This window comes from Nuphar pumila, chromosome 15 (assembly GCF_984573655.1).
Source record: "Nuphar pumila chromosome 15, dmNupPumi1.hap1.1, whole genome shotgun sequence".
NCBI lineage: Eukaryota > Viridiplantae > Streptophyta > Magnoliopsida > Nymphaeales > Nymphaeaceae > Nuphar > Nuphar pumila.
Genome location: NC_143263.1, coordinates 7,010,648 through 7,032,520, shown reverse-complemented (window position 1 = coordinate 7,032,520; position 21,873 = coordinate 7,010,648). Strand labels below are relative to the sequence as shown.

Below are 21,873 nucleotides of genomic sequence, written 5' to 3'. Positions count from 1 at the left end.
GATTTTAAGGATCCATACCCGGAAATAAAGTGTCAGATTCGGATCGGATGTCTGACCAAATCCCATTCATTCGACTCTAAGTCTACATGGATAATTCTGTCATTTCTTCAAGTCCAGTTGAACCAGACTGACCAGATTTTTGCGTACGGTATCGGGTTTGGACCTCGGTCTACTATAAGAAAAGCTATACCGAGACCGATAAAAGCTACATGAACCAGACCGGGACATAATGTTTTTTATTGTTTTTACAATGAAAAGTTACAGATCTTAATCAAAACTCAGGTCCGGCCCGGGTCTGGTATAAAATTTTACAAATTATACTCAAGTCGATGTATTTATTGGACATTCAGGTCCGGACTCAAGTCTTAATCTGGTCTTCTTATTTGTCACCATACCCAAACCTTATAAGGTTCTGTTCGAGTCGGGTCCAGGTAAACTTGACCCATTGACACCCCTACCAATAAAGGCATTCCACTCTCCTTCTAGGGTGAGTTCAGATCACGTGCAATATGATTGCACAAAATCTGTGGATTAAACACGGGCTCACCCTCCATCAGGTCTTGGGCCCCACACTTCACTGGCTCTGTCCCCAAGATAAAAGGTGATCAACTGCTTAATGAATGCCCAAATACTTGTGCAATCATATAGAATTTGATCTTTTCACTTTTAAGCTTTACACGAAGCATCTTCATTGTTTGTTGGTCAAAGGGCAGTAGTAATTTGGAGGTTGGTGGTCAAGGACAGAGGAGGGTGGACGAAGATGCGGTCCACATTTTCGAATGACATTGATAGCAATGGCTAATGATAATTAATGCCGAAGCAGTTTATTTATAAAATTTGAAAAAAATACAGGTAGTTTTTAAGTGATTTTATTTATTTTATTTTAGTAAGTTTGAATTTTAATTTTTCTTATTTTTTTATATTTAATTTTTAAATAAACTTTTAAAAATATTTTTAGGATTTTTAAAACTTTAAAAACTATTGAATTTCACTTGAAGTGCCACGTAGGATGAGCCTCATAGGGAATGGCCCACCCTATGGACCTCTACAACTCTATTAAATTTAATTAATTTTACTTTTTCATTCCATAAAAAATTTATTTTAATAATTATTATTTTTTTTATATTGGAAATTTCAAATCTATAAATGCCAAATCCTAATTTTATCAAATGACATTACATGCATGTCAATTTCTCTTAAATTTGTATTAACTCTCTTTGATTTTAATTTGACAAAATTCGATAAATATTCTCAAAAAATGTTATTTCTCATGAATTTGGTTTTGAATGCAAATTAACTAGAGTCTAACAAAATAACTCATTCCTTTATGAAATGCCTCAACAACAAAAGTTGAAATTTAGACCAAATTATTTATTTTACATAAAATATATTATTTATATTAACTTATTCATTAAAATTACCCTATAAAATCGCAAGTATTAAATTCAAATTTAATTTAAATTCAAAGTTCGATTTCAACAAAGATTCAAATTTTTTTATAATTCAAATCTTGAATTGATATTCACTTTAATTGTAGTTTTAGATGAAAATTTGAATCAAATCCAACCCCACACATGTTTGTGAGATCATTAACTTTCCCTAATTTTGGATAAAGCAATAATAATAACCTGGTTTAAAGGCATTAATAGTGTAAGATCAAACTTTAAACAATTTAACAAAATTCCTTTATAATTTATGCATGTATTATCCTACAATATATAACATTCTTTAACAAATGAAATCTTATATCAAATACAAAATAACCCACCCCAAAAAAAAGTGAGACTCACTTCCACTTCATTTTTTGATTTTGGCAAAATCACTTAACCTTTTAAGATTTGTGTAAGTTACAGGACCGGGAAACTAAACAAGCTGCAAGTGGTTCGGTTCTCAAAAAACTTGTGAAATAGATTTCGACAAACCAAACATGAATAATGAGTGTTCAAATCGGCTCAATTTCCAGAGGATCGTTATCTAGTAATAATATATTTTATATATGATTCATATTATATAATATACATAGTCCAAGTCTCCTTCTTGCAAGCAATAACTTTAGAGTTCAAATCCTATGATTTTCAACTTTAAAATAATGTATTTTATTTTATAAATTAGCAAGTTTGAGTTTGACTCAATAGGTTTTAAAGTCCTTTTTTTTTTTACTTTTAATTTAAAAATTATATATTTTTTTAACAAACCACTTCGAGCTCAGCTTATTTAACTCAAGTTCTTCGTGAGGTCGAGCTTGTGTGAGCCGGCCACAACAATGAGTTATGCTTGGACATCTATGTTCAATGGTTCATAAGGATGGAAGTGGATTAGGACAGAGACATAGGACAAGCTATCCACCCGTGCTTCGTCTCAAAATTTTGTTCTCCATCCTCGCCTTCATCCCCACACAGGTTCTAATTTTAACCTCTATATTCGTTTCATGCCCTCCATCGCCAGTTCAAATGAAGCAAGGTGGGGCCCCGTTTATCCCTGATCTACTGCCATCTATAAAGGTATTTTAGTTATTTTACTAACGAGGATCGGGGATTAGGGGCAGGGTGTGAGAAAGTATAAATCTATCCCTGCACAGGTCTTGATTTTAACCTTCATCCCCACCTCCATCCTCATTTCATGACCTTCATTCCTAGTCCAAACTAGGGATGACAGTGGACCCGGGGAAAGCGGAGCCCGCCCCGCCTCACCCCGTTTGGACCGGGGATGAAGGGTATGAAACGGGGATGGACTGACGCTTTCCCCCGTCCCGATCCCCGCCTTGCCCCCGCCCCACCCCGCTCCATCCCCAATCCTTCTAAGGGATGACAATAGGCCGAGGAGAAATGGGCCCGCCTCACCCCTGTTTGGACCGGGGATGGAGGACATGGAACAGGGATGGAGGTTCGTATTTTGAGACGGGGCAGGGGTGGAGACCTTGTCTCCTGCCTCCGCCCCGGTCCATTGCCATCCCTAGTCTAAACGGGGCAAGGCGGGTGGGGCCACATTTTTCTCTAGTCCACTGCCATCCCTAGTGGTTCGGCTATATATATATATATATATATATATATATATATATATAGAGAGAGAGAGAGAGAGAGAGAGAGAGAGAGAGATCAAATAAGGATGGCGGTGGACCTGGGAAATCTGGATCAACCCGTGATTGTTTAAATAGGGAATGGACCGAGAATGAAGGTGAAAATAAAAATCCATGCAAGATGGAGTCGGGGATAAACTTACACTTAGTTATTTAATAAAATGACATATAATCATATATATTCTTAATATTAAATTTCTAATCTTAAAGCCTAAAATAACCTTTTCGACTTCTTCAGTTCTCCTTCATTTCTTTCTTTCGATCAGCTTGGTCGACCCTTCGACCTCCTCTTAAGGCTCTATGTCCCGTTTTGTGTGATAACTTACCCTCTCAACCTCTCATTCTCCTCCTAGCCAATGCAATAGGAGAAAACAAAGATAATAAATTTATACTTTAGAAACTCATCGGGTCAACCCAATGACTCACTTGACTCGACCCGGATCGCACTATTATTAAGTCAAAAATACTATAAACTCGTTTTAAACAAAACCCAACCGAGTTATAGACAAGTCAATCGAGTCATGGGCGAGTCATGCATATATATTCATATATAATATATTATATATAATTACATATATTATATAAAATCTAATATAAATATTATATATTAGATATAAAAATATATTTATACATATATTAATAAAAGTATACATTAAATATATTATAAAAATATCATATAATATATATTATATATAATATATTGATAAAATATTATAAAGTATACATAATGATAATATATACATATATTTATATATTTTATATAAATACAAAGTTAACGTGACCCGGTTGAGTCACCGAGTTAACCCGACCTAATCACGGATAATTAAAGGATGAGCCAAGTGACGACTCAACGAGTTTTAAAATCGCGAGAACGAGAACATGGACGAGTCTGGGATGGAGATCCAATGTCCCCAATCATTATTTTGAGACGGGGCGGGATAAAGACCTTGTCCCCATCCTTATCAAACAATGACCTTTTGGCCATTAGGTATAAATACTGAGGGTGTTATAGTCATGAACATAAAAAATAGGGTTAATTTGATCCAATTACGAAACCAGAGGAAGGGGCTTTGACGGACGCGAAGGGAACCCGCCAAATCGGTTAAATCCGTGACCACGTCAGCCACGTGACGGGATGGATTAGCTGGCGAAGGAGGGGGAGCGATGGACGCTTAGGCGAGGCCTCACCGAAGACACGTGTACGGTCCATAAGACGCGGAATATAATTCATATCGCCTGCACGAATCACAATTGCCAACTCGGCGACCACCATCGGCAGTTGCATAGACCTGTGCGTTTACTGACACGCGTCTGATGACGTGGCGAGCCGCCTGGCGGCCCTTCCCTCTCTCTTCCCTCCTTCATATCTCTCTCTCTCGGCGGGAAGGAAGAAGAAAAGAAGGCCGGTGGTTTTTCGTTTCTGAGACGGTCGTGACTCGACTTGGACGGACGGCGTTCGGATCGTCGGAACAGGAAGAAGGAAGGAGTGGAAGAGGAGTATGTACGGGTTTCTTTTGGTTTCCGAGACGGTTTGAGAATCGTCTCGGACGGACGGCGTTCGGATCGCCGGAACGGAGCGAGAGGTTTCCGGTTTCTTTCTGCTGCGAAGTGTTCGCGTTTCCGGTGAGATCTCCGGCGAGAGTTTTTTTTGTTTTGTTTTTTAAATATGTTTTTTCTCCTTGTTCGTTTGTTCCTCTGTTTGATTAGGATCTATTTCGGACATCTGTGATCTTTTGGCATGTTGATGATGATTAGATGGCTGAGGCTGTGGATTTCTGTGGTTCGTTGAGTCGAGATTAAGTTTTTGTTTCGTTTTTCGTCGTGTTACTTGCTTGAAAGATTCGGAAAATCGCATCTTACGGATTTTTCTGAGTTTCTGAAGTGGAAATTTGATAGTGTTTAGTGGAAAAGCGGCATGTTTAATTGAATTCGTGGAAAGAGCAATTAGATCGCAATTTTTTTTAACGCTTTGTTATGCTTGTTGATCTCAAGGAGTTCTAGTGATCTTAAGTGGAACAACGAAGCGTTTGCTGAAATTAGAAAACTTTACGGATTGAAAAGGGGGGAAAAGGTATCGTTTAGCGAGAAATCTGAATTCTCTTTATTTTATTTATTATTTATGAGAACCCTTTAGAAGAGTTATGTAGGTGAATTGTTGAAGGAAAAGGTTACAAATTGAAAAAACCATAAAAAGCAAGAAATAATTCATACGCGTGCGATACCGCACAGGCACGAATGGAGGAGGATGAGGGATTCGTTATCTGTGACTGATCTGCGTGATCGATCAACAGAGAAATAGGGATAGGAGGGGAAGTTTATTGAGAAGGAGAACCAGTATCTTTGTTAGCTTCATATTCTGACTAGGAAACAGACGCTTATTAAGAAAGGGGAAAAGAGAAGGGAATAGAGGAAAAAAAAGGCACTCCATCTCTCTCTGTTTCGGGTGATTGGGCACAATTCTGGAACATGAGTCCATGCCTTTATGGAAGCTCTTCATTGGTGGATCTGGGGAGGTCACCAGGAGGTGCTTGTACCACTTTGTAGAATTCTTAACCTGCTTCCTGGCTCAGGCAGCTTCCCTTTGTTACAAACTGAGTTCCTGGAGATTGAATTGTGGCCAGAGTCCTACTAGATTCTCGACTAATCCCTGAGTTGGATTGTGAAATTTAGGTCGGTCTGCTTTGTCTTCAATCACTGGTTTTGGCTATAGGCTTGGTGGCATAGGAAGCTTTGCTAAAAAAAAATAGAAAGAAAAGGGTAAAGAATACAAGTTGATTTATATTCTAGACCAATTATGTAGTCGTGTTTAAAATCATTTTATATGGACTACTGAAGTTTTGCTTAATTGGCAGCGTACAAGTTGGTTTATTTGTGCGATAGACCTGATATTTCATAGCATTAGTGTGATACTCCACTGAGATTTATATTCTAGACCATGCATGCTAATGATGATGAGGTTATGAGTTATAAGTTATGACACTCGATGTTCATCATAGTGGCACTTGAGATCATGTGAACTTGTCCAGCTAATAGCGTGTGGAGATCTTGATCAATTTGTGATTGTTAATCATTTTATTGATGTGGTTCCAATTTCGTTAAATGCTATTCCACCGATGCGAAACAGCTAGTTTTCTTGCTGCATATGTCAACCATCAGGGCAGGAACAACTCGTAGTTTCAAACGGTATGCACCATGACACAAACACACCTATTTATACACGCCCTTTTTCCTCCTTTTTGGTCTGGTCTCAGTTTTCAATGAAAAACTGCTACTCTTGGTAATCACTGAAGCAATAGGTTTGCTGATTGATTAACATTTAAGTAAGCAGCCTCAGTCGGGGGGAATGAAGTTTGGGAAATTCTGTAATATCATGAAAAGAAAAATGATGGATATGTTTTTTATAGTTATATTTGGGTTTGAAATACCTTAGTGGCCAGACCTGGTGAAGAAATTTATTGCATATGGAGGCCTCTGTGTAGTGTCTCAACGATGTGAATGTGAACAGAAGCCTTTTTGTAAATGTTGATCTGCTGCATGTTTGGTGGCTGGGAACTCCACGTTTGTACCTTTTACTATTTTTTTTTGAGCTGCACCTTGTGGCCTCTTCTTTTTATGTTCCTTCTGTGTTCTCCATCTTGTCTTCTTTTTATTCAACTGTCAGCGCTTGCAATTGCGTTGTCTTTGATGTCGTCAAGCTTGCTTCATGTCTTAAGTGTATCTTGGTAGCCGGTACCTGCTCCGCATGATTTATCAATCTATGAATGTCGAAAGGATAACTGTTGTAAATTTAGAATTTGCTCTGCAGCAAGTAGACTACTTGTGTGTTTTATGTGGCATGTGTGAGTGTTCATGTGTACATGCTTATAAGTGTTACATGCATATAGTAGTTTATATTTTAGGGTAACCATGAGACATCTTGTAATTGGTGGATGTCACAGTTGTAAGTGTGTTCTAGTATCTCTTAGCTATGTTATATCAGTTAATGTCAGATTGTAGTCTTGCCTGTGCATTTTTCCTATTGCTAGATGCAGGATTTGTGCGATCCAAATCTTTAGTTCTGTTCACTCTAATTAGTATCATACAGTTACAAGAAGTTTCCTAGAATATCCTTGATCTTCTTTAACCTGTAGTGGCTCTATCTTTGGCTTTAATAACATAGTTTCCCAACTGATTTCAGACGGAGAACACTGCATTTTGATTTTTGGTTCTCTCACACTGTTAATAGCATTTTAAGATCTAAATTACCTGATGGGCATGGGGAACACAGAAGGTGGAACATCATCAAAGTTGGACAAAGCATCTTCACCTGCACAGGTAAGCTTATCTTTTGTTTTACTTATTTTTCAAGGAGATGAATTGCTGACTATTGAGTAAATTAGGTAAATTATCCATTTTAAGAACATTCTTTAGGTGAAGGTTTTGTATGATGTATGTTTTATTTGGACCTCAGTTCAGAATCTTCAGATCCTTATCAATTTCAGAATGTTGAGGTCTTTTCTAGCTTATGTTAATTGAGTGAATGCTATCAGACATGTTGTAATCTTGATAGAACACTTTGAAGGATTAGGGAAAAGCTATCTCAGACGGAGGTTGACTAAAGTCTGAGCTAGTTTTTCTTCACCCCTACCCTTGTGTGTGTGTGTGTGTAAATCCCTAATGAGTATGTAGAGGGAATGTGCTTTTAAGTTCATAATGCCTAATACATATCAAAGAATTGAGGATACTTGGTGTGACAGGTCTTTCACTGTTGCTTTCTCTGGTTCTTGTTTTATTTTTATTGACACCTTAACTATAGCATATGGACTCTGACTACTTCAATCCTTCTGTTGTTTAGGAACATCCTCCAATACCTGCTTATCCTGATTGGACAGCTTTCCAAGTTAGCTCTCTCTCTGTGTGTGTGTGTGTGTGTGTGTGTGTGTGTGTGTGTGTGTGTGTGTGTGTGTGTGTGTGTGTGTTTCATATAGCCTCGGGCAGTTTTCAAAGTTCTTCCTGACCATAGCATTGTTTGTTTATTGATTGTGCAGGCATACTACACAGGAGTTGGTGTGCCATACCCTTATTTTGGATCTGCTGTTGCATCTGGCCATACTCCTCTTCCATATATGTGGGCACCACAGGTATTCAAGCTTTTTTATTCAGGTTACCATGGAACAGAATGTGTGCAAATGTCAGACAGACACGATCACACATGTAACAGTATGAAGGTTGTCTTCATGTGTATTTAGTTTGGTTTTCTGGTCCTTGAATTTTCCAGGGTATTACTTGATAGCTTGCATCTGAAAGTCCAGTATGTCATGGGCCACAACTTTTTCTGTTTCAAATGGAAATCCTTCAATTTTTTGGTGGTGGATCAATAAAGAAATACAAGATTAGCTGAGGTTCTCAGGTTCAATTCCCATGAGGGGCTACCCAGCCTGGCAAGGGAAGGGGGGACGGGGACTTCTGGGGTTGTTGGGTGATATGAGTTAAGACCATAAGGGGCCAGTCAGTTATCCTTGTGGTGCTTGCTTTAGGGATCTGTGGTTGTGTGCCACTGGCCTGAATCCAAAATATAGGATTTGGGAGGGACTGTGAAGACGTGGGTAGAAAGGTGCCAATTTGGGATATTTTTTTCACACCTGACCATGTTTAGGTTTGGATTTGCGTTGATTAGATAGACACCCGGTACGTACCCTACAACACCAGAATGTGTTATCATTTAAATGCATGCGTAAATTGTTGAACCTCTTCGCGAAGGCAACGCTAGGTAACCGCTGTACAGGCTGTCTTTGTTGGCATTTTTATATAATGTACACCCTATATGAATATACTTGGCTTGATTGGCTTGGTTGGGCCAACCCAAAATATATTCTGCCCATAAAATAGTGGGTTTGGGATTCAAAAGAACAAAAATATAGTCAGATTTGGGTTTCCAAATGCCTGACCCAACAGTTCCCAAACCTGAATCCGAATCATAAGTTAATGGATTAGGTTCGACCCAATCTGACCCATTAACAAATCAAGTTTGGTTTGTATGAAAGTCTTCTGTTTGTGTTATTTACCTATTTCTTGAAATTCCTTTTATTTGGAATAATTGATGGCATCACTGCACACGTGCACGCACACACACATTTTGCAGATCATGATGCTTGCCATTTCACAGCTTCATAAATCTCGGAAGTTTTCATTCTTTTCCTGTTAATAAAATAGGGAGAATTCTAGGTAGAATCATATTCTCAAGGTTGCTAACACTGTCTATGCTTCCTACTTTGTATTGCAGGCTGTTTTTCCACCTTATGGATCACCAGCATATGCAGCACTATACTCACATGGAGGAGTTTATGCTCATCATCCTTCTATGCCACTTGTGAGTCTTGTTACTTTTGACATTAATATTAGCAATAATTTTATAAGATTTGCATCTGTAGTAGTACAGAACATGTTGATTGCCAAGTTTGTAGAAGTTTCAGGATTTCAAATGTTTTCTGAAGATCAATGAAGAAGAAAAGTGTAGATTTTTTTTTCTGATGACTGAAGATAAGTCCTTTTTTAAATCTATTTTTACGTCTTTGATTTTAATGTGCACAGGGTCCGCATCCACACGGGCATGCGACTACATCATCTGGGACAAATGAAACGGTGGTATTGGACACTATCTTCTTAACTTTCTCATTATGTTGATCGCATCACTTTCTAAACTTGGCATTTGGTTTATGCAGAAATGATAACCTGACCTAGAGCTTGGGTGGTCTGATCGAATTGATTCAAGTCCAAATTAATAGTTCTGAGGTGTTTGCAGCCTCAAAATTTGAATGATTATAATATCCTGAAATGAGTTACTCCAAGTCAATGTCGTTCTAATGGACTTGAACTTGACCGAGTACGTCAGCCGCTTGGAGCTCAACATCATGGGTCTGTTTGAGTCTTGAAGGGATTTCACCATTTAAAACTTTGACTGACAATGGAGAACCTAGATATTAAAATGACAATATGGATACTAGAGATTAATTTTCAGAATATGGATTTCTCTGTGCATATCATGACTGATAAGGTCATTCGTCTGCTACCCTGTCCATAGCTCATTTATACTTTCTACTACTATTGATTCAGGGCATGAGCACAGAAACACCTACCAAATCTACCAAATCATCAAGTAAGGACCGAGGATTGATAAAGAAACTAAAAGGATTTGACGGGCTTCCTGTGTCAACCGGCAATGGAAACATTGATACTGCAGGTGGCCAGGCCTATGGACAATCACAAAGGTTTGTTGATTTGTAGCATTATCCTCTAGTCAAGTTTTTATAAAGAAAACTTTGTGTATAATCGGTATTCAGGTCTAGGGCTTAGGCAGTAGGCACCTTTGTTATTAAAATGACACTTGCTGCTAAAGGGATCCTTTACTTGGTTATTTTGGCGGTTGGTTGGTTTGAGTCTCTGGATGGCTTATCTGTTTGGTTTTTCTTTTTGTTGGCTTAAACTTGACTATTGTATCAATTCTGAAAAAAAAAATCTGCAGTTCAGACAGTGACATGGAAGGCTCAAGTGACGGAAGTGATGGGAATACTGCTGTGAGGAAAAGGATGGCTGAAGAAATGACATCCAAGGGTATGCAATAAAAAGCATTTTCTGTGTATTTCCATGGACTTTTGGATTCATCATCATAAATAGTATTAATTGTAATTATAATTATAATTATTATTTTCTTGTGGAGGATGTCTACGGAATCTACTTTTCAGGGATTTCAGTATCTTGTATTGTTAAGCATCCATCTCTCTCTTTTGTTTTCAAAAGAGGTATAAGTGGGCGGTTTATTTTTCAAGGACACATTTGTCTTTCTTCTGGCTCTTGCCTTGGATAGCTGCTGCTAACAGAGCATAGTTTTCTGTACTTGATGGATGTCCATTCCACTTTTGTCAGTTGAAAATTTGATGATTTAACTGAAATTTGTTCCCTTATTGACAGGAAAAAACAGCAAAGTCGATCCTAATGTTCAGCTTGGTGTTCATTGTGGGGAGTCTAATACATCCGTTAGTAGACCTTTAGGAGTTACTACAGTGCCACCTGCAAGCAAGACGATGGGGTGTGTGCTTGTCTCTGGCATGACTCCAGGGATGGAGTTCAGAAACCTCATACCAGCCAAAGGCAAGACAGGGACTGCAACTTCTGGTCTTCAGGCAGTTGGTTCTATTGTTCCAAGTGATGTTCTGCCATCTGAGCTTTCGTTACAGGTGTGTTCTTTGAATTTGTCGGTCTCTCATTTAGCGTTTTTTGTTTATGGAATTAAAAGGTGGAGCCTAGAAAAGATTCAGTCATATGTGGAATGTAGGCTTTTATGGCTAGGATTCAATGGTGATGCAAACTGCTAATGGGCTATCCATGAACTTTTCTAATTCCATCTGCCGATGTGAGATATAAGAAAGATTCCAAAAAATTGATTTTCATTGGAAATGAGATATCATCCTTTACACTGTTGGAAAAAAATGGATATGCCTAGTAGTTTGTTTAGTCTAAAATCTGCTGTATAGTTTGTTTAGCCTGGACATTCTGTGGCCAATCTTACAGGATGCATCAACAAACTGATTTGGTTCTGTTGAGCATTTACATACCCTTTTCATATGTGGTTGCAGGATGAACGTGAACTGAAGCGAGAAAGGAGGAAGCAGTCTAACCGTGAGTCTGCAAGGAGGTCAAGATTGAGGAAACAGGTCTCTCTCTCTCTCTCTCTCTCTCTCGTCTAACTGTGAGCCCACAAGCGGCGGAAGAATCCACCTACCACCTCTTTTGGGCCTGTCCAATCTTTGTGGATCTCTTTAAAAGTACGTGGAATCAGCCTGAAGTCATCGTGAGACAGGAATCCTTTGCGCTCAACCTTCTGTGGGGCCCGCCGCAGGTTTGCAGTTGCAAGCTGTGGCGGCTGATCTGAAGAACTTGGCTTTTTACTTCTTGTGTGGATGTCTCACAACAATGCGATCTTCCGTCAAATTCCGGTTGCCTTAGATAAGTTCGTCCATTGCATCTTGGCTGATGTGTACGCAATTTGTGCCTCTCTTCCCATGTTATCCACCCCCTTCAGCCGCCCTCTCTTCCTCATGACCTTGGCTGATCTCTGTGTTCTTTTTTCTCTGTTTTGCCTTCATGCTTTCGGCCCTTTGTTTTGGGTCTGTTGTTTGCTTGCGGGCTCAACTCTTTGTTGATCACCTGCCTTAGTAATGTTGATGTTTCTTTCATCTCTCTCTCTCCTACACACACGTGATTGTGCTTGTGATGCTGATCATTCATATTCTTTTCAGTCTGAGAGCGAGGAATTAGCAGTGAAGGTCCAGACGCTCAGCTGTGAGAACCTGGATCTCAGAGATGAATTAAACCGCTTGAAGGAAAAATCTGAGAAGCTAAAGCTAGAAACCTCCTCTCTGATGGTATTCTCATCTTCCCTTTAATTTCCTTTTTGTGGTTCGGGCACAATTAAATCAATTTCATTTTGCTTTTTTGGTTGTGAAAGCATATGGATCTGATGCTTTGTTGGACTGAGCATTGGCGATACAACCCAGATGGGCTTTAGTTTCCACAATCTAGCAATGCTCTGTATCACATGCTTTCCTTGGCATATGTGCAATGTGAACTTGGATGAAACATGATTAGGGGTTAGGGCTCAGTTTGGGAGCCTTGAATCGGAGTGTGTTGTGGTTTCCATAAGTGCTCTCGTGCTTTCTGCTGTTTGGGGATAGTGGTGTTGCCAAAACACTGCATTGAGGATGAAGTTGGCACTCCCAATACCACATTTCAACACCATTCGCAATAGGATGTTTTGGCAACTCCATTCTCAACACCACTTTTTTGGCAAGCCATATTTTGGCAACACAGGGAAATGGAATTTTCATCAAAATGCAAGTTTCCCAAACAGCCTAAATGTGTTACGTTTGTTTTGCAGGAGAAACTCAAGAAGGCACAGCTAGAGCATGCGGGGGGTGCCATCCCAGACAGGATTGAATCTCAGCAAGTCGGCATCAAGAATTTTCTATCGAGAACGGGCAATTCCAGCCAGACGAAGCGAAGCGGGCTGCGAGAGAGCAACGAGAACACCGTGAAGCTGCACCAATTGCTGGAATCAAACTCACGGACTGATGCAGTGGCTGCAGGTTGAATCCTTTCAGCAGCTTCTGAAGACTCCATTCAACCCCTATAGTTTTTTGGGCAAGTTTCTTGGGCCCAAATTCACCCCTTAACTACTGTAACTAGGAAGTAGCTGGAGATACAGAGAGGGAGAATCGAAAGCAATTGTGCTCTCTTGTGGAGTCAGAGGAATGAATCTTTTTACATGAACAAAGAACTAAGGGTCTGTTTGGAATCTTGGCTCTGGGATGGGCGTTTATGCATTTGGTGGTCCTGAGGTAAAATCTTGGTCAAACTACCTTGGTCCTGTTTGGAATCTCGACACTAGGAATGGGCGTTTATGCATTTGGGATGGGAAGTGAGGCCCTTTCTCCCTTGTATTTACACTAAATCATGGATTTGGTAGCTGCCACTTCAAATTCCTAACTCCATAAACGCCCATCCCAGCTACAGATTCCAAACAGGCCCCAATTGTTGATGTTGGTTCTCTGTTTCTTTTTGGTCTAGCCAGAAAGATCAAAGTCATGCCGACAACCAACCTCTTTGGGTATGTGGCAGGTCCATATGGTTATTGGGTTCGGGTTTATATCATGTCTAATAGCATTTCGGGTCATCCCCTTAATGGGTCTGTTTGAGTTTGCTTTGTGTTCATAATGGCTTAGGTTGGAATAACTTGGGTATGAACAAATACGAGTCCATGGAAAGTTATGTATATCGGATCAGGTTGTTATGGGCACAGGAATAAATGAGTTTGGGTACACTAGGATTTGGGTGTTAACTACGTACAGTTGGGTTGTCGGATTTGGGTATCAACTAGGTTTGTATGGTCGTTGTAGGTACACATTGTAAAGAACCAATTCGGTTGGGTATAAATGCAGGTTGGTTAACTTATCCAGGTTTGCATGCCGAGGACATTTCATTTTCTTGATGGATCCACATTAGCGTCACTTGTGCTGATGTTAGTGTTTTTATGGATATTTCCAAAGCTTCAAGATATCACTTATCTTGAATGTATATTGTTTTTATCACACTAAAAAAACTGTTTTGTGATTTTTTTAATATTATACTTTTTTTACACTTCATTTATCTTTTACATATTTTATATTTTCATATATGCTGACTTTTTTTTTTGAGATTTCTCCATAAAACCAAAATGATCAAAAGTATAAGTTTTACCCTTGCGGAGATGTTTCTGAGAATGAAATCTATGACATCGAGTGTGCTACTGTGCGCTGAGAAGAGGCTTGAATTCTTCCTTCGGATTAGAACTTGAAAGGGTTGTAAAGGGTTAAGATTTAGGTTGACTATCTAACCGAATAAGAATCTGTTTAGTCAAATTCAGTAGCCAAAATTAATTAGGTCTGGACTCACTATTGAGTTTTGCATCCGAATCTGAATGCATGTAAATGTTGGATTTTAAGCTAGTCAAATCCGTATTTGGGTTTAGCTGACACCATCTGATTCCAAACCCAGATATGATTAGACTAGACTTGGGCAGTGCATTTATTTTGGCATCTTGGACACGAGTAGAGTATAGGTGCTTCAACATTAGGTGCTTGTCATACGTGTTTGATGGGTTTTTCTGTTTTTTTGGTGTTTTTTGATATTTTTTTTTGCAGTTCTGACCCATAAATGTGTTGGGCATGGTGGATTTACGAGGAATTCACACCCGGTTCATGTGTTTTCGATGAAAAAATGTTATTTGGAACCTTGAAAATTTACAAAGATTTAGGACCATTGATTTTTCAAACCTTATAAAAACTCACTCATGTGTGGGAATCCAACACTTTAAGAGTTGATCCCTATAAAATCAAATACATAGATCACATCTGTACGGTTAAAATTTAAAAATTAAAGGAAAAACCCTGAAAAACCCATCAAGCACGTATCACAAACACCTAATGTTCAAGCACGTAGGCTCTACTCTCTTTGAACAAAAGGCGTGCCTTTGATAATGCACCCACCAACTTCCTGGTTTGGAAGACCTTTTGATGCTTCAACAGGCTAATGATATCTACTTTTTGGTCACTATTGAACTGGCGGGTTACGAGGAGATCTCTTGCACTTTCCAAAGAAAACCTATTTAGCCACCAATTTTTTTTAAATATTTAAGATAAAATGCTTGCCTTATCCGTAAAAGTTACTTGTTTTACCTTTAACTATTACAAAAATTGGGGAGATGCTGAAATGGCCTTCAACTATTTAAACAAAGACGAGAGTTAATGTGACATAAAAAGTAACTCTAAGTAGGTGGCAATTTTTTAAAAATCTGGGCATTTTATGTTAAGTACCTGAACACTGAATCTGTTAAACATAAAATTTTCATACATTAGGAGCTTATATGCAAATTACACAAAAAGATGTCGTAATACCGTTGGTCATACCGGGTGAGGACTGTGGCTAATTTTACTAAGACTAGTTTATAAAAGAGGATTCAACTTATCAGCTATTTACAGAAGGCGACTCAAAATTTCATTTATTCTATTTAACTTCCTGCATTATCTGAATGAGATTTCAATATCCCCCTGAATTGTAAGATAACCCTTTCGTTCTTTTTAAATGAAACAACTTGCGCCCCTTTTCATTAAAGGAATCAATGATATGAGCATTTTAGTTCTGTTTTTCATCTAAACAGAGTTAACTCAAATGACCAATGCGGGCTTCGCTTGTCTGGTAGGAGCAGCTAGTGGGCGTCACCTTGTGTTGGGACGTTGCAAGTTCAAATATCAATGATATCGTTGTATAACTGGTAGGTGTCTGCCTAATCCCAGCTTGCCTTTAAAAAAGAAAAGGTTAACTCAAATGATTTAGGACCAAGCGACAAGCGTGTCTTTGAAACACCAACGAAAAAAAGGAGGCGACTGAGCTTAATAACTAAAAAGTTGGGTGAGCTTTTCAAAAATGATTGAAAGTTAGGTAGCTCTCTGTTAAATCAATCTATGTAGTAGGGATGCAAAGGGGTCGGATTCGGAACAACTAAATACATGGGGGGGGGGGGGGGGGGCAGGGTCAGATATGGAACAACTAAAAAATGTCCGGATCCGACCCATTTGCAATTTTACTAAGTAGAATGAAATAGCTCCCAAGCCTGGGGCAAATGAAATCCAATAGCTAAATCATTTAATAAAAAATAAAAAATGCTTTTATTGTGCCACTTGAGTTATAGAAGAATTCTTGAACCACCAAATATGGCTCATAATAAGATATCTTATAGAGCATATATTACTTGAAAGATTTAATAGTGAAAAAGAAAGATTCAATGGGTTTTTTCCTTTCGATATAGCCTTTTGATTAAACCACATGTATGCAGTGTTTCTTCCTTTCTCCTTTCTATTTTTTTTATTTTAATTCAATCTATTATTTATTCTTCACAATATCATAGAATATGAGGCAACATTGGGGATGACCTTTTTGAATTGCATGAAGGTTTTAAAACTTAGTCGAATCATTTAAACTTAGGCCCAAGCCCAATAGCTGAAAGTTTTTTCTGGGTTGAATTTTAAATGTGCTCAAAATAGTTTAGATCAAGCTCGACGGGCAAGCTTGCCTAGGCTGGTATGATGTTCATCCCTGCTTCTATCCATAGTAACAAATATCAGCATATTTAAAAGAAAAATGTTGATATAACGTCGAGAAAAAAACATGATATTATCATAACTTTGAAATTACTTTTATCACGATATTATCACAATAAAAACAATTTTGTTGGTTTTGTATTATATATATGCCAACATTTGTTTAAGATTTTTATGAAAAAACAACATTCTTAAAATATCATGCGAATTTTTAGAGAACGAGATATGTGATGTATAAGAATATTTGATAAAATAATTAAAACACTTGAAAATGTGAGACATGTACCAGATTTGAAGAAAAGTTTAATATCCTTTATCGAAAGAAGACATGAGAAAATATCAGTCAGTTTCAAGATGGACCATCGTGTCAATCATCAAGATGGGACACACCGCACAAGAGAAACAAAAAAGTCAGAAGGAAGTCAATGTTGTGTGTTTGGATCAGTTAACAAAAGAAATTTATGAACCAACCCATGAGAGTAGTGTCCAGCAGAAAGTGTCACGAATACTACCATCTCTCACTATTTCCTTGAACTGGGCAAAAGGAGTTGATCAACTCACCCGATCTGAACATCTATTCCAATCGGAGCACCTCAGACAAAAAAGTCCACTTCTTCCCCATCAGATGGGATCCCATCCACAACAACTTCCTGAAGTTGAAGCAAAAATTGCTCTAGCTAGGACAAAACTTCCAAAGATATATTTTTGGTGTTTTTGATAAAAAAAATATAAAGTTTTTTATATGTTTCTTGAAAACTACATGTTGTTTTGTTTATTTATTCTGACCAGCCTTAAAAATAAATTTGGTTCCTCAAAACAGTGAACCCATAAATCTTGAAAAATTATGGGGATATTTCAAATATATGAAAGCAATTCTAAAAAAAAAAAAATTGACTTAAATGACCATAGCTTCTGATATATGACCTCTGCAAGTTGATAAAAAATTTCTTTCCTGACAAAAAATCTGTATAGGCTGCACATTTTTGTAAAAATTATACCTCCCAAAATATTTTGAATTTATGGTTGAGATTTTTATATGTGTTAGTTTGTATATGAAAGAATACACAATAAAAATCTTGTATAGTGATTCTTCATGGTTTGAAAATTAAAAATTATATAATTTTTGTCAAGAACTTGTAACTTCTGAAAAAAATAGTATGTTAAATAACATAAATAGCATTTTTTATAAAAAATTTAATTATTTGTAAGAAATAAATTTAAGTATGAGTTTTTGGGAACTTGTGTCAAATATATCAAGCCACCCATAATAAAAATCTCAAAAATTATTTTATTTTGTGTGATACATGACTGAATTTTTATTGGAAAGACTGAACCGATCGAGATTGTTCTAGAAACAGAAAATAGTTAGTGTTCTCAAAATTTTTATTTCTTGATCTAAAATGAGTTTAGGTCTAAATTTTTTTTGCAAACAACTAACATGCATATGAACCTACATTAAAAACCTCAGCCAAGATCATTTTATATCAATTGTGGAAAAATTTGTATTGACTAAGAAATTATGTCGTAACAGTTCTGAATTGGAAACTTGTGGTTGAATGCATGTCATGGTTCCAAAAGTGAATAAGATGTACATGGCTTAGTTTTAGAGATGAATCAGATGGATACATGATCAGTTGATGTATTGTATGTGGGTCTAATGAGGTTATATGGTTGTGCCATTAGTTGTGAACATATTTATAATATTATGCTGTAAATTTTTGACATAATGCTATAATGGGCTGCATGATGAGTTAATATGCAACATAATAGGATTATATACCGCATGATGTTATGATATGGAATATGATGTTTTAATATGCAATATGATATAATGTGTTATAAGACATGAAAAACGTGCATGAATGTGTTAATGCTCATGAGTGAGCAAGTGGTTTAAAAGAATCCATATGGTGCCATAAGTGCACTAATATGATTGTGTAACATGTTGTTGAGCAACATGTGGGCCTATTGAGGTTGTGTGGTGGTGCCATATTTTATAAATTTTTTTATTTATAAATGATACATATTTGCACATGGTGGGTATCCTAATATGTCTGAGCTAGAAGATTGTCCAATCGGATGTTGTATGAAATTATATGCATATTTGTGTTGATAAGAGCTCATATGACATGAGTGCATGCTATGGATGTTGAGGATTCAAGACCGTTCTATGAAAATAACATATGAAAATTAAAGATATAAAAATATACTTTGGTTGTCCTTTGATAATATTGGGATCCTTGGATGGTGGTCGTGGGAGATAGTATAGTAGATAACTCCGTAGTGTTGTTCTGTTCTTCCAAAGAGTCTAATATTGTGGTTTGTATCCTCAACCAAGGTAGTAAAGGACTTTTTCATCATTGAGAACTAAGGAAAGTCTGATTGCTTCAATTGGCAGTGTATTGGTATACCAAGACTTGGTTAGGGTGAGGATGCCTGATGATACCGAGAATTGTCTTGGGTGAGGATGCCCAATGACGTCACACGATAGTCAACTAGAGTAAGAATGCTCGATGTTGTTCTAAGAAATATGTGCAAACCAGGTCAATAAAATATAAATTGTGTGTGCAAAAATATCTTTGGTATTATCCTATACTTCGATGTTTACCTATGACAGTACTCACAGAGGATTCATGAGAAAACTTAAATTGATTGCAAATAACATGTTCATGCATTCAAAAGCAAGTGATAATATGGAAGATAAAAGTTACCTCATGCATTATGCATTGGTTTATGTATCATGTGTAATTTCAAGAATATCTGATTTAATTTATGTACCTTACAATTCTCTAAGGTCGAGGTTTGTTTGATCTATATCTTAATAATTCAAATGCTTATTCTTGAATATATTTAAATTTTATAATATGTTGCTTGAACTTGCTATAATTGCTTAGCTGAATGTATTGTTATAGTTGCTCATTGGAATGCATTATGATATGATGTTGCATTGCTTATGTTCTGAAAGATGTATGTTTCATGTATGCTTACCTTTGTATATACACACAATGTTATCCTGTTACTACTGATACTTGGTGAGTCTGACCTTTATATTATAATTATTCCGGTAATGAATAAATTAACCGAGGCAATGATAGAATTGTCACCTCCAACCGTCTTACTTATTAAGTTGTTTCCCATCAAAATAGAAGGTCTTTTATATGGTTCATATGTGTTAAACCACTACTAATAGGGATACATGTGATATGCAACACGTCTATCCAAAATCAATTCTAGGTGGAATGAATGATTGCTTCTAGCCATGGACAATTAGATTTTTCTACTTGGTTAGTTTCATTCCTTGCTTCAGTGTCTTGCTTTTCTGTGATAGAGTCTTTTCTTAAACTTTAATCTTTTTCTTAACTTTTTTAAAATCGACAATGATTCTTCATATAACCCTTTTTACCACAATCCCAACATGCATCTTTATCACATCAACCTCTTGACTTTGATTGAAACTTGGATTTACTTCATACGTCACCTTTTGAATTATCTTGCTCACTTGATGAACTTCTTATTACAAGAGTTTCTTTCTTATAATCGACAGAAAAAACCCACCATGATATTCCTGCAAAGTTCATTTGAAAGAAGAGCACTACTCACAAAGTTCGGATTAAAAGAAACCACATTACTACAACATAAAATAGTAACCAAAGTATCATATGATTCCAACAATGATTCCAACAAGTGTCATTGCTTTGTCTTCATCATCCATTTTCACCCCAATGCTTTTAAGTTGATAGATGATGGTGTTGAACTCATTTAAGTTTTCGGTCATCTTTGCACATGACTTCATTCTTAAAGTGTACAACTTTTTTTTTTTTTAATTTGGGTTAGTGAGAATTAGTTTGATATAATGATTGAAGTTTTTTTCGTAGATCCTTTGTTGTGATTTCTTTGACAATATTTAAAAGCACACCTTTAAACAAACCCAATAAAATTCTGGTGTGAGCTTTTTATCTAACTCTTTTGGTGCATTCATAGTTGTGCCATCTTTCTTTTCTTTTCTAAGCAATGCCTTTTCATACCCATATTGGATTAGCAAAGCCTCCATTTGCATTTTCATATGTTAAAATCATCAAGACAATTAAACTTTTCAATATCAAACTTGTGGCTTTTCATATTTGAAACTTTCCCTCTCACAATCAAATCAACAAACACTTCGTCCTATTTCTCCCGATCTGCAGGATTCTCTGCTAAAGGAAATGACGATGAACAAAGAAACCCCGCACAGCCATTGTTTAGCAGGATGTTGAAAACATTATTCTTCATAACGATGAAATTTCTGTTTCTATGACTTGACCATAGTTACTAAACGTTTTCTTCTTTTGGTGTACAGCCTCGGTCAGGTTTTTATGATAAATTAATTTTTTAAAATTTTCTCGCAAAAGATAAATTAAGACAAAAAAACCATTTTTTACAGAAAAAAATGGTTAAAATAAAATTGAAAACTAAAAAAACAATTTCTGGCCGTATTATTTACGTTTTTATCAGCTGAGCAAAATAACATGATTCTTTTTTATTTGAATTTTTTAAAAAAGAAAACACTGATATTTGTAACTATGAACTTGACTCGCGAACTACTCACCCTCGGCAGTGTTGACCAGACTTGAGTCAAGTCAAACTGATGGCGGCTAGGCCCAGGCGTGGTCATCTCTTTGCCAATGGGATAGGAATTGTGGAAACAAAGTGAGGGCCAGGCACTGATGTGAACGATTGTTAAGGCCTAGTTTTTCTTTGAAAGAAACTAGAAGCCAATTTCATATCCGTTTATTGGATGCCATGAAAATAATAAAACAACAAAAAGCAAAAAAAGAGTGATTAGAGCAGAAGCCCTCTGTAAGAATAAATATCAGAGCCAGGTTTCGATCCTGGGACCTGTGGGTTATGGGCCCACCACGCTTCCGCTGCGCCACTCTGATGATTTGAAAATTGTGGTTTAATTATAGTTATTTGAAATCTATCACTGGACCTGCTTTCGTTATAGCCCAGGTAAAACTAGGGATATCAACCGTTTCGGAGTCAGGTGGGGTATCCAACCAAATCCGAGTCTGTTTTATAGTCAGATTCGGTGGAACAATTAAGCCATGTCTGGTTAATAATCAAATCCGGATTCAATGCAATGTACTA

At 37.1% G+C, this 21,873-nt stretch overlaps 1 protein-coding gene and 1 non-coding gene across 4 annotated transcripts; one reads left to right on the top strand and one right to left on the bottom strand.

Annotated features, from left to right (window-relative positions):
- Positions 1-4,453: 4,453 nt before the first annotated feature.
- On the top strand, positions 4,454-14,067 carry LOC149814319 (G-box-binding factor 3-like). Of its 3 annotated transcripts, none has more exons than XM_089988326.1 (12): positions 4,454-4,699; positions 7,254-7,390; positions 7,911-7,955; positions 8,104-8,196; positions 9,339-9,425; positions 9,647-9,700; positions 10,169-10,323; positions 10,578-10,666; positions 11,024-11,289; positions 11,689-11,766; positions 12,352-12,477; positions 12,990-14,067. In XM_089988326.1, the coding sequence occupies exons 2-12, from the start codon at positions 7,325-7,327 to the stop codon at positions 13,200-13,202; spliced, it is 1,272 nt and encodes a 423-aa protein (XP_089844452.1). In that variant the 5' UTR covers positions 4,454-4,699; positions 7,254-7,324; the 3' UTR covers positions 13,203-14,067. The 3 variants fall into 3 exon arrangements, with proteins under 3 accessions (XP_089844452.1, XP_089844454.1, XP_089844453.1); XM_089988328.1 differs by having other exon boundaries at positions 4,463-4,699; positions 9,647-9,697; XM_089988327.1 differs by having other exon boundaries at positions 4,636-4,699; positions 7,302-7,390.
- A 7,526-nt stretch (positions 14,068-21,593) lies between these two features.
- TRNAM-CAU (transfer RNA methionine (anticodon CAU)) lies at positions 21,594-21,665 on the bottom strand. The gene has a single exon. It is a non-coding gene; the product is annotated as a tRNA-Met (tRNA).
- Between the last annotated feature and the right edge of the window lie 208 nt (positions 21,666-21,873).